Source organism: Maylandia zebra, linkage group LG2 (assembly GCF_041146795.1).
Source record: "Maylandia zebra isolate NMK-2024a linkage group LG2, Mzebra_GT3a, whole genome shotgun sequence".
Taxonomy (NCBI): domain Eukaryota; kingdom Metazoa; phylum Chordata; class Actinopteri; order Cichliformes; family Cichlidae; genus Maylandia; species Maylandia zebra.
The window spans coordinates 33,294,708-33,307,668 of NC_135168.1; the positions used below are offsets into that span (position 1 = coordinate 33,294,708).

The 12,961-nt window shown below is 44.7% G+C and overlaps 1 protein-coding gene across 1 annotated transcript in view; it reads right to left on the reverse strand.

The window, feature by feature from the left end:
- The window catches only part of efnb1 (ephrin-B1), a 58,589-nt gene that overhangs the window by 25,603 nt on the left and 20,025 nt on the right, over nt 1-12,961 (reverse strand). The window contains exon 2 of the mRNA XM_004563272.5: nt 6,220-6,497. Coding sequence (XP_004563329.1) covers nt 6,220-6,497 — 278 coding nt within the window. The remainder of the gene's footprint in view (nt 1-6,219; nt 6,498-12,961) is intronic.

Sequence of the window (12,961 nt, forward strand, 5' to 3'; positions counted from 1 at the left end):
CACTAGTGTCGATGTATATTTATTTGGCTGTGTACGTGCCTTTGCATTTGTATGCGTGTTTCCAGCTTCCTGAAGTTGTGAACCTTGCATTAGTGCATGCGAGGTATGATAGAGAGTTTATGTCCTTGCATGCAAATGTGGGGCAAGGGAGGATCTTGTGATCTTCTGCAGCCGAGCCCAGGGTTTCATTCTCAACCTCCAACAATTCCAAGACCAAAAAAAAAAATTCTTATATATGCGAATGTTATCCAGGGGGAAGATGACTGCTATAGGTGGTGGTTGGATGGAGGGGTATTATGTGTGGGCTGAGTGTCAGTGTGCGTGAGTGTGCGTGTCAGTGTCCATGATGGTACACTGTGATGGAGAGTGACAGCTGTCGGGAGGCATCAGGCTTACTCTGCCCCGCTACACGGGAAGAGGAGAAGTGCACCACGATAGGTTGCCTCCGTCTCCTGCCTCGTGGCCCTTTTTCCCTTATATCTAGCAGAGCTTTACCGGCCCGGTTAACCACTGCAAACGTCTAACCAAGCAGTCACGCTACATTATCTCAATGAGGAGCGAATGGGAGAGAAAATGAAGGGACTATTTTTTTTTGGCTCCTGCTAGGTGACATATAAAGAGTGCCTGTGTATATATTTGTACAGGCGTGTATGCTTGTCCTCCCTCTCTCTCTTACCGCTCTGTTGCTCATTTTCCCCATTATATTTCCTTTTCCTTTAAAAGCCTCCTGTCTAAAATCACCTCTCCTGCCTCTAACCCCTAAACGCGCCGCAGTCATTTTGCTCACAAACAGCTCGTTCAAAATCCACGTGTTTAGACAACGCAATGAAATATAACCAGTTTGTCCGCTTTTACACCTGGATGGGGGGTGGGAATGTGTATGTGTGTGTACATAGCTGGCATGGAGGGAACTGAAGGTCTGGGATTAAGATCAGTGCAGGGTTATCATTACTGACCCCCCTGCTGTGTTTCCGTGACCCCTTGGCCATGAATTTTGACCTTTAAACCCACCACGACTCCTGTAAGAGCGGGGCTGGGATGAGTGGACGGGATCCCCTGTGGTGATCACCAGAGTCAACACACACACGCTCACCATTTGGTGCTTACTTTACCCCAAACCTTTTGTTGCTTATTCTGCCCCACGGAAAGAGACGAGGTAAAGGATGGGAGTGGGGGTGTGCGAATGATAAAGGGGCTAACAGAGCCACGGAGTCAGACTGGAGGTCGGGTGTGGACAAGAAAAAGACTGCCAGTAGATTGAGTGGAATGTCCACTCCCCTGTGCGTCTTCTTCTGATCTCAAACGGTGTCTTTCCCGTCTGACCGTTAATCAGAGCAGATAAGCCAGGTCATTATACACAGAGCAGATTTACACCGCTCTGCTGGCTGACCGGACCACATTCCCACAGAGTCACTGGGATAACCTACTCACATCTTCTAGGCAGGGATAAGCTTGCCTAAGGGGGCCTCAACACACACACACACACAAACACACACACACACACAGTGCACTGCTGCACAGGTAAAGCAGGCGGTGCGTTCAATGCAGGTGCTTATTCTCTCTTCTCTTGCTCCCTCAAGGAAATGCACACATAACACACACACACACACACATATGCGCCAGCCACACATGGCCATTATCTAAATGATAGATGAAGTGTGTCATGGTGTATGCACAGGCTGCGGTGGAATAAATAAAACAAGCTTTTCCTGTTGCAAAGGACAACAACATTACCATAATACCAAGACAAATACTACATCCGATTACTGCTGACACGAAAACGTTACAGTATATGAGCCTAATAATGATCCACCATCAGGCTGGATTCTGCACGACCAGACTCCCCCGTGAAGGATTTACAACTGCTTCTGTGAGAAAACACTATGGCGAGAGTGTTAAGTGCTCCTAATGCTTACATAAAAAAACACACATCAGCAGGAATGCTGTTACGGAGCAGAGACACAAGAGAACGTTGCAGAAAAGCTCATTCGAGCTAAAGTAAAGCTGATGTTCGCTCAAACCGCAGTCGAGATGCACGGAGATGTATGAGCCATTAATAAAGTTCGCTCTAATATTTATGAAGACAATATGTGGAGAAGCTCTGCGAACAGCTGGTTAGCAAAACTTTGAGGAAGACGCCCAAAAATAACAATAAAAAATGCCCAAGGTGTTATCTGCAAGATATGTGGGCGTAATAAAGCTCAAAGAAATATTTCTAAAAGTCCACGAGATGCGTTGCAACAGCAGCCCACCCCTCTCTAAAAACGTCCCTTGATAACATCACAAGCTTCATGCTTCTCTGCATCCCCGTTTGTGAGGGGGAGTTCGCAAGTATCGATTGAACCGCTACACATGAAAAGAGAAACATATGTGCGATTTAATTTGTGTGTGTGGAGAGTGTGAAAAAAACAGAAGCCACTTGTGAGACTAAAATCTACACATCTGAACTTTTGAGATGTTTTATACCCAAAGTTACATTTTATACAGTTAAACCATGCAAGGAAGACTTATGTTCTTATTTGGGAAAAATGTAACATAAGGAGATTAATCGTGTTTTGTGAATATTTGGAAATGTAAAAAAATTAATTATGTGTTGGATAAAACACTGTTATGTATCACGCCTCATTAGAGGAGACTGGTACTGGGTCCATGTTTTCCTGCAGTAATTTCTCATTGTGCCAGTCATCCTCTGGCATACGGCAGCTTGTTGCATGAGTTTAGACAGTGTGTTTCTAATGTCAGAGTCATCTCTAATAGTTTCAGAATAAATCACAGATGCAATGAAGACTTTGACTGACTGTTTTCTGAGACAAGATCAAGCAAAACTCGGCGTCTAATTTTAGAAATGTTTTAAAGTCAGACAACTTAAAAAAAATAAATACTAACAGAAGATAAAATTAGAGCCTAAGTAAGCAAAACAAGGCCTTATTTTCCTTTATTAGCTCAGTATGTTATCATGTGCAGAATCCCAAAAGACAAAAACAGCAAGTGTTTCATCTTTTTGCAGATTGAAATCATTAGCTCCTTCCACGATAAAGACGACATTTGATGACGTTCTGAAACCTCAGTGTATATCAGTAAACACGTGGTGGTGGTGCAACTTCTGATGCACATCTGTGCTGATTCCTGCTTATGACAGAAACAGCTCAGTTCAAATAAGAGCTTCAAGAGTTCCTCCTAGTCGACTTTCAGACTGCAGAGCATTAAAGAGTGGTTCTAAACAAACATAATATACAGTAAAAATGCATGTTGTCTTTCGACTTTCCCGAATAAAACAAATTAATGTTGTTTTTTTGATACGCTCATGCACGATCTGCCTCTGCAGCTCGGCTGGCTTATCAACAGTTAAAAGATGTCAGGTGAGATTTACTGTTACCACCAAGCCAAAACTAACAATGAATGTCTGCTGCAGTCTTATCAGAGTGCATTTAAGTGTGAATCATATGCTTTATGTTTTTTTAGATCGCACCAGTGATAGAACTCCTCCAACGTCAGCCAGAAACTAAGGCTGTTGAAGACATGATAATCCTTGTGTTGAAGGACGGCAAAAGGACAGTGAGTTAATAAGACATATACAAACCAACCGCCCCTACATGTTAAACTGTTTGCAATGAAGTAAAGTACCTGAGATAAAACCCCTGTTTTCATTTCTCTTTGAAGGCTTTGAGAGTTTAAACTGGAGTTGCCAAGCCTCTTCTCATGCTGGCAAGGCTAGAAACCAAAAGAGGATCTATAATAGTTGCTTTAAATTCATAATGATTTTATCTTTTAAATGTGTCAAAACTGCACTTTATATCTGGTTTTTCAGGTGTGAGTTTTTCAGGTAAATACAAATAATAAATGAGGTTTCAAGGCCAGATGCTCCACAGTCCATTCTCTGAATTTTTAGCAAGCTATATTTGATGCACAACTACTAACAGCTTCAATTCTGATGACTCGAACCTAGGGACATCCTAAAATCCCAAAACATGGTATTCGATGTATTTAGAGAGAAGCAGGAGGAGGCGGCCGACCGGTATTGGTATCTTCCAGGATTATCAGGACAACTTCTCCTATTCCATCAGGTTTAAAATGGTCCTGTTCATTTTGAAATTGCACATTTCAGCCCAAGATCCCAAAAGTCTGACTTGTTTCTAAATCACCCCCTGTCAACCTTTTTCCAGGGTTCGGAGTAACAGGATTGAGGTTTTCTACATTCTCCAGGAGAAAGACCTCAAACCCACCAAAGAACCAGACACTGCTGTGATTCTGGATTTTCCGGCTCCTCTGACCCCACCTGTTAAACCACTGGTCATTACTTCAGTGCTAAATTACTCAACCAGACACTTGGGTGAAGCAGATTTACACAGCCAAGTTTAGAGGTAGATGCGGTCCCATCAGTTTTTTCCCCCTGCTGAGCCTCAATCCTTAAAGGAAAATATAGTACGTAAAGGAGCAGTCCAACCACGAGAACTCCTTCCAGCTCTTACACCCATTGCTAACTCTGAGGTAATTACTACGGCATCAAATTACACGAGCAGGAATCTGTGTGAAAGGCAGCAACCGCCACCCAGTACAGTGACAGACCCAGTTCCTTTGACACCCTCTACTAAAAGTCCTTTACTCATAGACAGACAAGTGAGGTTACAAATTAAAAGATCTGTCCTAAAGCCAACCAGAGAGCAAGACTCTGCTATTGTTCCAGCGTGACTGCAAAAATAGTCACCTATAATAAGGAAGCAGTAATAATTTATTTTGACAGTGTCTAAAAAATATGTGTAGGGGAAAGTTTGCACAATCTACAATCTTTAATTTTTTTAGTAAGTAAATTTAACACTACACAAGCATTATTACTAAACAAAATATGGTAAAAGTACACATTAGATGGAAGGGCAAAAAACTTTAATTCTACAAGTTTGTAATTTCTTAATAATTTTCCAGAATATTTCCCAAAAATAGCTTTACAGTTTTACTTTACTTTTGGCACTAATTACAGAGAAAATACACATTTCCGTAAAAGAAAAGCTACATTTAAGCCCAAACTGTTCACTATTTATTTATCTTTGCAAACTGAAGTCTCCATATATGTTCAGCTGCCTCTCTGTGACAAATTTGGCATTATCGCACGCCCATCTGTCTGAAACGTTTCGCTCTGGTGATGAAAAGGTACGCTCGAGTTAGTGGAAGCGATAAAATAAGAGTGCAACAAATGCACTGTATTTTTGCATTTCCATCACGTAGAAAAAAAAAGAAAAAATAGTACTTTTTTATTTTTATTTTTTAGGAAATGGAATGAAATATTACCTCATATTATTATAATATAATTGCATTCTAATTGTTTATGTTGTGTTAAATTAACCTTTATTTAACTTCAATCAGCAGCGGTTAAATATAATAATATGCACACAAATGCACGTATGTAAAGTACATATACACACATACATGTTATAAAAGACTGAGGTCCAACATAATAAACTTCAAAGCTAAACAAACTAAAAACAGTGTATTAAGTCACTGTCACAGTCATCTCAGACCAAACAAGGGCAGTAATGTTCAGGCTTAAAAAGATTTCCAAAAGATTTGAAGCCTTTTCTTCTGTATGAGCTCGAGGAAAAGCTAGAATAAATAAGTCAACAGCTTCCTGTGCTTTTTTAAGACAGCTGGCGGTCAGTAAAACAGAAACAGACAAGTGTTTATTTTATTACTGACGTTTTAGCAAAAAAGCAATATTTAAACCTAAAACGCTGCATCTAGTGGGAACTGCAATATAGCTGTGTTGTTCTCTGTAAAACAGCAGTTTGAAAGAATAAAGTAGAATCAGGCTGAAAACTTTAAGTGAAATATCGAAACAGTGCCCGAGCGCAGAACTAAATAGCAGCAGTAAATCTACTCGGTGACTTTAGACGACTGCAGAAAATTCTATTTTTCCCACCACAAAAATGTAAAAAATAAAAAACCCAACATTCAGCAGTCAGTCAAGGTTGCCACTTTAAGGTCCCGTAATGATATGGAACATTTCCATCCTAAACACCTAATACCGCTCTGCTCTCTAGCTGCTGCTGTGGTGCTGCTGCAGCGGCCATTAAAATGCAGTTTTCCTAGGAAACTCCCAGGTGTGACTGTGTGTAACTGAGTGTGAAGCAGAGATTATTACTCAGATCGTTCAGTCGGGCCTCTGCGGTTAAATGAAGGTTAAAAAGCTAAATATCAACAATAAATCATCTTTCACGACAAACTTACAGGTGATGTAGTAGTTGACGTTCCTCTTGAATTCCAAGCCCATGTAGTTGGGGCTGAACTCCTGGAATTTGATGGTGAACTTGATGTCCTTCTCGGGTTTGTTACAGTTGACCAGGACGTTAGGATCGAGGACTGTACTGCAGCTCTCCGCCTGCTCCCTCTTCACCAGATACAACTTGTAGTATTCGTAGTCTGTCCCTTGGTCCGCTTTGGGACAGATGATATCCAGCTTGTCCCCGATGTCGGGGTAAATCACCAGGCCTTTTCCAGCCACAAACCTGAGAGTGGGGAGGGGGGGAGAAAAAGAAAAGAAATTGTTACAAACACATAAAAAACTAAGTCTGGAAAAGCAGCCGCATAATTCAGCAACAGTTTATACAGCCTTAATACTTTGAGCTGTCGGAGTTATGGGTTTAGATTTGTCTGGCATGGCCTTTTAGGCAGAGTGCAGTTAATTTAGCCCCGCAAAAACACTACATGTAGCAGCTTGACATTGTTCAGCATTAGTGTGTTTCACACAAATCCCCTTAAGTTCCTTCTCATACTTGGATATGAATCAAAGCATACCAAAAGTTTGCGAGAAGGGAAACAAGATGGCCTGACACAAAATGGCCGCCACAGAAATGGCCGTACGGGTCGGATTACATCACATTTTTGAAAAAAAGCTTCTTCATGATTTCAGATTTTTTGAGTTTTGGATAATACCAGCCTGTCGGCGTGGTATTCACATGGCATCTACTTCAGTAGCCTGCATCTCTGGAGGAAAACATTGTACCAGGGGTCTGCTGGGAGCTTACAGCTTCCCGGTTCATCTTCCCCTCTGCCGTGATCATCTACTGAAGGATTAAGATAATCCATCTGGCCTTACTGTACCTCTCCACCTCGCTCTCTGCTGCCAACTCAATCAGATCAGCTCTTGTTCTCCTTTATTCACTAAAGGTGGGGAACAGGAGGAGACCCAGTGTGTGTTTGTCTGTAAGTGTATGTGAAGAGAGGAGGCGGAGGGGACACGCCAAGTACTAAGCAGTATGTTTGGGCAGTGGTGTGTATGTTTATGCACGCCTGCCTGTGTGTGTGTGTATGTGCGGTCAGAAAAATGGGCTGAGGTTGCAGTCTGATGTGGGGTGGGGGCTGGACGGGCTGAATCATTGTTCTGGACTTGTTTGAGGCTTAAAATGTCAACATGGTTCAACTCTGCTGTCCCAGTTAGCCAAGCATTAACCCAGACAGCCGGACTGACCACGGGTGTGTTTATGTACGTGTACGTGTCTGTGTGTGTGCGTGCGTGTGTCATGGGCGCAGACAGCGAGCACAGCAGCAGGGCTATCTGCTAGATCTGCCCATGCCAGCGGATTTAAGCAGGATTTAGCAACGCGCAATGCATTTGTTGTTTTTTCTGATCCCTTGTGTTTTAACAAGACATCAGGGGTTGGGCCCCTCTCTGTCCCCCCCTCTCTCTCACAGTCTCTTCCCTCTTTTTTTTTTTACCCTTCACAGTGTAATCTCACCTTATCTACAGCCCCTCATTTCATCGTCACACACATCATTTCACCAGTAAATAACTGACTCCTCAGACAGCCCCGGATGAAAGTAGAGAACTGATGCCTGATAGTGTAAGTGCGCGAGTGTGGTCGAGCTTATTGGGGGGAGGCAGCGGCAACGGCGGTGGTGCTGCGTGATCACCAATCTTCCTCTGATGATGTTAAACGCTGGCAAACACCCACCCATTGTAAGAAATGATCTTTTAAAAAGTCTTCAATCTTCAGAAGAACCCCCCCCCCCCCATGAAAATTAACATGATTGGATTAACATTCATGGCCATTCATCTCAGACAGGGTCATTACCAAACATATGAGTTCATTCACAAAAGAGATATGAGATATAAGATAAGAGACATGCAAAGTGGTCGAAATCCTCTCTGTCAGCCCGGCTGAATATGATGTCATGAAAGCATGTGTGGGATGGTGGGTATGTGGGGGGGGGGGGGGTCTTATACAACGCTTGGAAGCGGGTGAGACGTTATTTGGCCGCCATTGTCTGAGGCTCATTGGGGTGGAGGTTGAGGGGAGGGGTTGTGCAAATTCAAGGGCCGATAAGAGAGAGGGAACTCGGGGTATCCTTTTGTCCTACGTCTCCCGACAATCTGCCCATTTTCAGCAGCAACAATTTGCATGCGCTTGTGTGCTCGTGCACTTGTGTGTATGCGTGCATCCATATGTTTTCATGCATGTGCGTGTGTGTGTGCGCTGTGCCCAGTTACACGTGCGTACGTCTATGAAGACACAGACACAATCAGTCTCTAATTGGATCTACAAGATGCATCAGTGAGGCATAAACAAGTTTCCATGGCAACATTAGGCTTTGTTACTGACCACCCCTCCCCACCTTCTTGCTATTCCTCCATCTACCCCCCCAGCCCCCTCTATTTCTACTCCACAATCTCATTCCCCATTGCTTTATCCTTCCCTCTCATTCACCTCCTCAACATTTCCCTCATTCCGATTTTCCCTCATCACCACCACCACCCCTTTCTCCATCCTCCCCCTCGCTTCTCTCTCTACACACACACACACACACACACACACACACACACGCACACACACACACACACACACACACACACACACACCTACAGAAAAACAAGCATGAAACCACAGAGCAGGGGGGGAAAGGAGAAAGAGGAGGCAAACATCATGATTACACTGCTGTTTGTTTCACTCAACAAGTAGCTTGCAGTTTCTGTTTTCTTTGTAGGTAAATTGTTGGCAATTTTTGGGTTTTTTTTGATCAAATGTTCTGATTCAAACATTTAAAAGTCTGGCTAGCAACTAAAACGAGTAGCCTCACACTGGACTCCTCGCTTTTACAGGCCATTTATTCCGTTATCAAAGCGAGCCGCAACCATTTAGATGAATAATTAAGATTTCCAAAAAATCTTAATATCTTAATATCCCTGAAGGATTTCATCGCGAGCCGGCCCCTGTCATTGATTCAATTTTCCGAGCAGGCCTCCTAGTTGGCAGTTAGATAGCTATCCTAAGTGAATGCTCCGCTTCTGTTTCCCAGCCTTTGTTAACTGTCTGCTATAATGAGGCTCTGGCTGCTGTGGAGGTCTGGAAGCGCCATCGCAGATGGGAAAGAAGCAACATAAAAGAAATAGGGCAGCAATTAGTGTTTAGCCCAGTTTAAAAGCCCTCCACTTGGCAAGCTGCGGCCCAGCTCCAGTCCAGGATGTGAAACTAAACTGGTGGGCTGGGACTTTGTCTCCTGTTTGTCTCTCTGTTGGCTTAATCAGCACCACTCCGGTGCTACACACAGCCACGCAATGAAGAGGAGGAGACGAGTGACTGAAGATTATTGTACTTTTGAGGAGGTCGAAAAGGGAAAAAAGGGGGTTGGCGGTGGGGTGGGGGTGAATTGCATCTTTCATTCATGTTGTCTGGAGACTTTTTAAGACCTGTTGATGAAAGAAGGTTGAGCGCACAGAGGAAGAGCTGTGCAGATACAAATAATGTTTCTGGGAAATGACCCTGAACGTGAGAGAGCCTTTATTCCCCTCATGTCAAACGAGGTGGATCTGCCTGAACCAAGCAAAATAAAGAGAATCATTTTCAAAACAACCAAATGAGGTTGGTTTTGTTTCATCTGGATGGCTCCACAGCATGCTGAATCCTGTAAAGAGCTTATGCAAACATACCTACGCTGTGGTGGAGAGGGAACAGAAAACAACGAAGCAAAAAGAGAGGAGAACCCCCCACCCTCCCACCCTTTTCTTTTTACATTCCACTGGTGAATATGAGCACATGATCTCAAATATGCTACACCCCCCACCCACCTTCCCATATGCGCACACACACACACACACACACGGATGTGAGAGCACACAAAAGCACTGTGGGGTGCATCCTAGGCCTTCCCAGCCACCCCTATTCAAGCACCCTGCCCTCACCGACTTTCATATAAAACGCCGCCTACACTAAGGCCCACTCAAAACCCCTTACAGAGCCTCAATCTCCCCCCACCACCGCCATGTTCTCCACCCCCGTCCAGTCAGCCCGAGCCTCTGCCCCGAGCGTTGCGCTGGCAGGCAGCCTTGGCCGCTGAATGAATGGACCCGAGGCACAGGAACTGAGAGAGAAATGGGCAGAGACGGCTCATATCAACAGAATGGTGTCAAATTGATTTGTTCCTCCTGAGCAGCAGCTCGAACATGCCATACATATCAATTAAAATCAATTACATTTCTGCGACGTATACACAGTTAATTCCTCCGTGCCAGGCCCCAGATGCAGGCACCGGCTCTTCTCTTAATGTCTCGATTTTGCAGCTGGGCGCATAATTACTCTCTCGTTCTCTTCAGCCTTTACAATACATAAAATCATGTAAAATAACAAACATATGCACGCTCTCCACAAATGACAACAGGTATTCAATTCCCCCTGATATCAGCGTGGTAATTATCACACCAGGAGATCTGTTCCCTCACCAATTACTTCTTCTCTCTCTGCATTATCCACACAATCAGCATGGCCGCCCCCACCCCCCACCTATTATTAGAGATTACACTTTCCATACGGCGTGAGACATTTCCTAACATTTCAATCAATACTCCATAAGTTTGCCGCTCAAACATACTAGAGTCTCCCTGCAGTAAAGCACCCGTGTGACACAGTTATGCTTAAGTCTGCAAAGAACACAAAGCCGTGTTATGCAAAGAGCATTGTGGTTGAGCGCTTGTGTAAGATAGTGTGCGGCGGCAGGGATTTACAACAGATTCATTCACTCGAGGCAGTCTATGTTTTGTGTAATCACAGGGTACAAATGCGTCCTGTTCTCATTCAAGTCAATCAATATTAAATAATTGCCTGCTACCAGGGACTGCTTTGGCCTTTCATTTCCCTCTAGGTGCAGCCAACTGCTTGCTCGGCCTCGCAATGAAAACATTCAAATAGCAGGTTCTGAAATGGCTTCGCTCTTAATGTGGCGGCACGCCGCATGGTCGTTTCAGGCCAAAGAGAGTTTTGCCACTAATTCACGTGAACGACGACAGAACCAGACCCCAAACCGGTCCGAAGCTTCGAGAAGGTGAGCTGGTCGCAGGGTTGCGCTTGTAGCCCGCAGCCCGACCCCGATCGGTTGTATACATAGCTGGCTTCTGTCAGGCTGTCGCGGGGGCAGATGTTCTTAGGGAGGCCTGACTATAAACACACGCGCATAAACACACGCCCCGCAGTGTACACACACAGATTTCCTCACATGTCAAGCACAGTAAACAAGTCGCCTCCAATGCTCACCCAGGCCCCACACACACACATAAAGACACATGAGCAAACACAAGCATCCTGAAATTAAGAAAAACAAGGTCCATCTGGCCCCAGAACTGTTTAGTAAAGCAGGAAGGATTTGACCCTTATTATAGAAAAAGAACAACAAACTAGCCAGAGGGTAGCGATATTGGATAAACTATAAACTCCGGTCCAAGCTGCACTGTAGGCCAGACTTGGCAACAGTGACTTGCTGAAAAGTAGAAAGCTTGGTATTTTCCCTCCGGGCTGTCCCCATTAGAGGGACATAAATGACGATGTCAGAGGCAAAAAAAAAAGACAGACAGAATATCCTGAATTCCACCCTGCAGAGAACTGCTTTTGTATGTGTGAACACAGGCTTCCTTTTTCTCTCTCTTTCTCACAGAAACACACAAACACGACACTAGCTTTAGTTAGCTCAGTCAACAGGCTGGCATGCAGAGCAGATCAGATCCCATCCAGCGTGGCTCATAACAGTGGCAAACGGATGAGCTCCAACGCAAGCGCACACACCCCTCGTGTTCAAAAACGAGCCCCGTATGCTTGCCCTCTATCACTGTCACATGAAGGGCTAGCATAACACCATCAGCGGCTGTAATGAGCTAACAAGATGATGCCCAGATGGCCTTGCCACAAGTAGGACAGAAGTGGACGTTGTTTCCAGACGAACAAGCTGAAGAGCACTGTTGAGCGAGAGGAGTGTCAGAAGTCATTAGGGAGGAGAAAGAGCATAATCTGTTTCTTCTTATGGCCTCTGTGGTTTCTGTCGGAGCTGAGCCCATCCCTCCCTAAGAGCAGGGGAGTTAAGCGAGCATGGGTGTATGCGGCGTGATTGAACGGCATCCACGGTATCGCTGACAGCAAGAGAAGGCCCAGACTGTTGCTCTCTGGGCCTCCACTTATTCATTCTTCAGCTCGGGGATTGAGCTCTTCCAGCTGGAGGGCTGAAGAGAAGAGAAGAGAAGAGAAGAGAAGAGAAGAGAAGAGAAGAGAAGAGAAGAGAAGAGAAGAGATTTGGCTCGGCTTGAGAGACATTGGGTCAGTTTCAGCCTGAGTTTAGCCCTCATTCTGAGGTTGCTCTGTGACCCAAACACACACAAGGCTCTTTCCTCTCCCCTAGCCCCTTTCCTGGCCACAACACAACACACACAGACACACACAGACACACACACACAGCCAGCTGCCTCCCATCACTGAGGAGCAGCCACAGATGGGCTCTGCATGCTCCGTAAAGATCTCTCCACAGGCCCAGTCTACAGTCACAGCCAAACCCGCCTGGCCCAAACTCACTGTATATGTGCTTGTGTGGCTGTGTGCAGATTATACATGTGTCCGTGCAGGCCTGAGTGGGTGACGGTGAGCAGGCCTGTGTGCCAGACGCCCCGATTGAGCCAAAGTTTGCGATGAATGTGCGTGTAAATGAGGTGTGGGCTGCT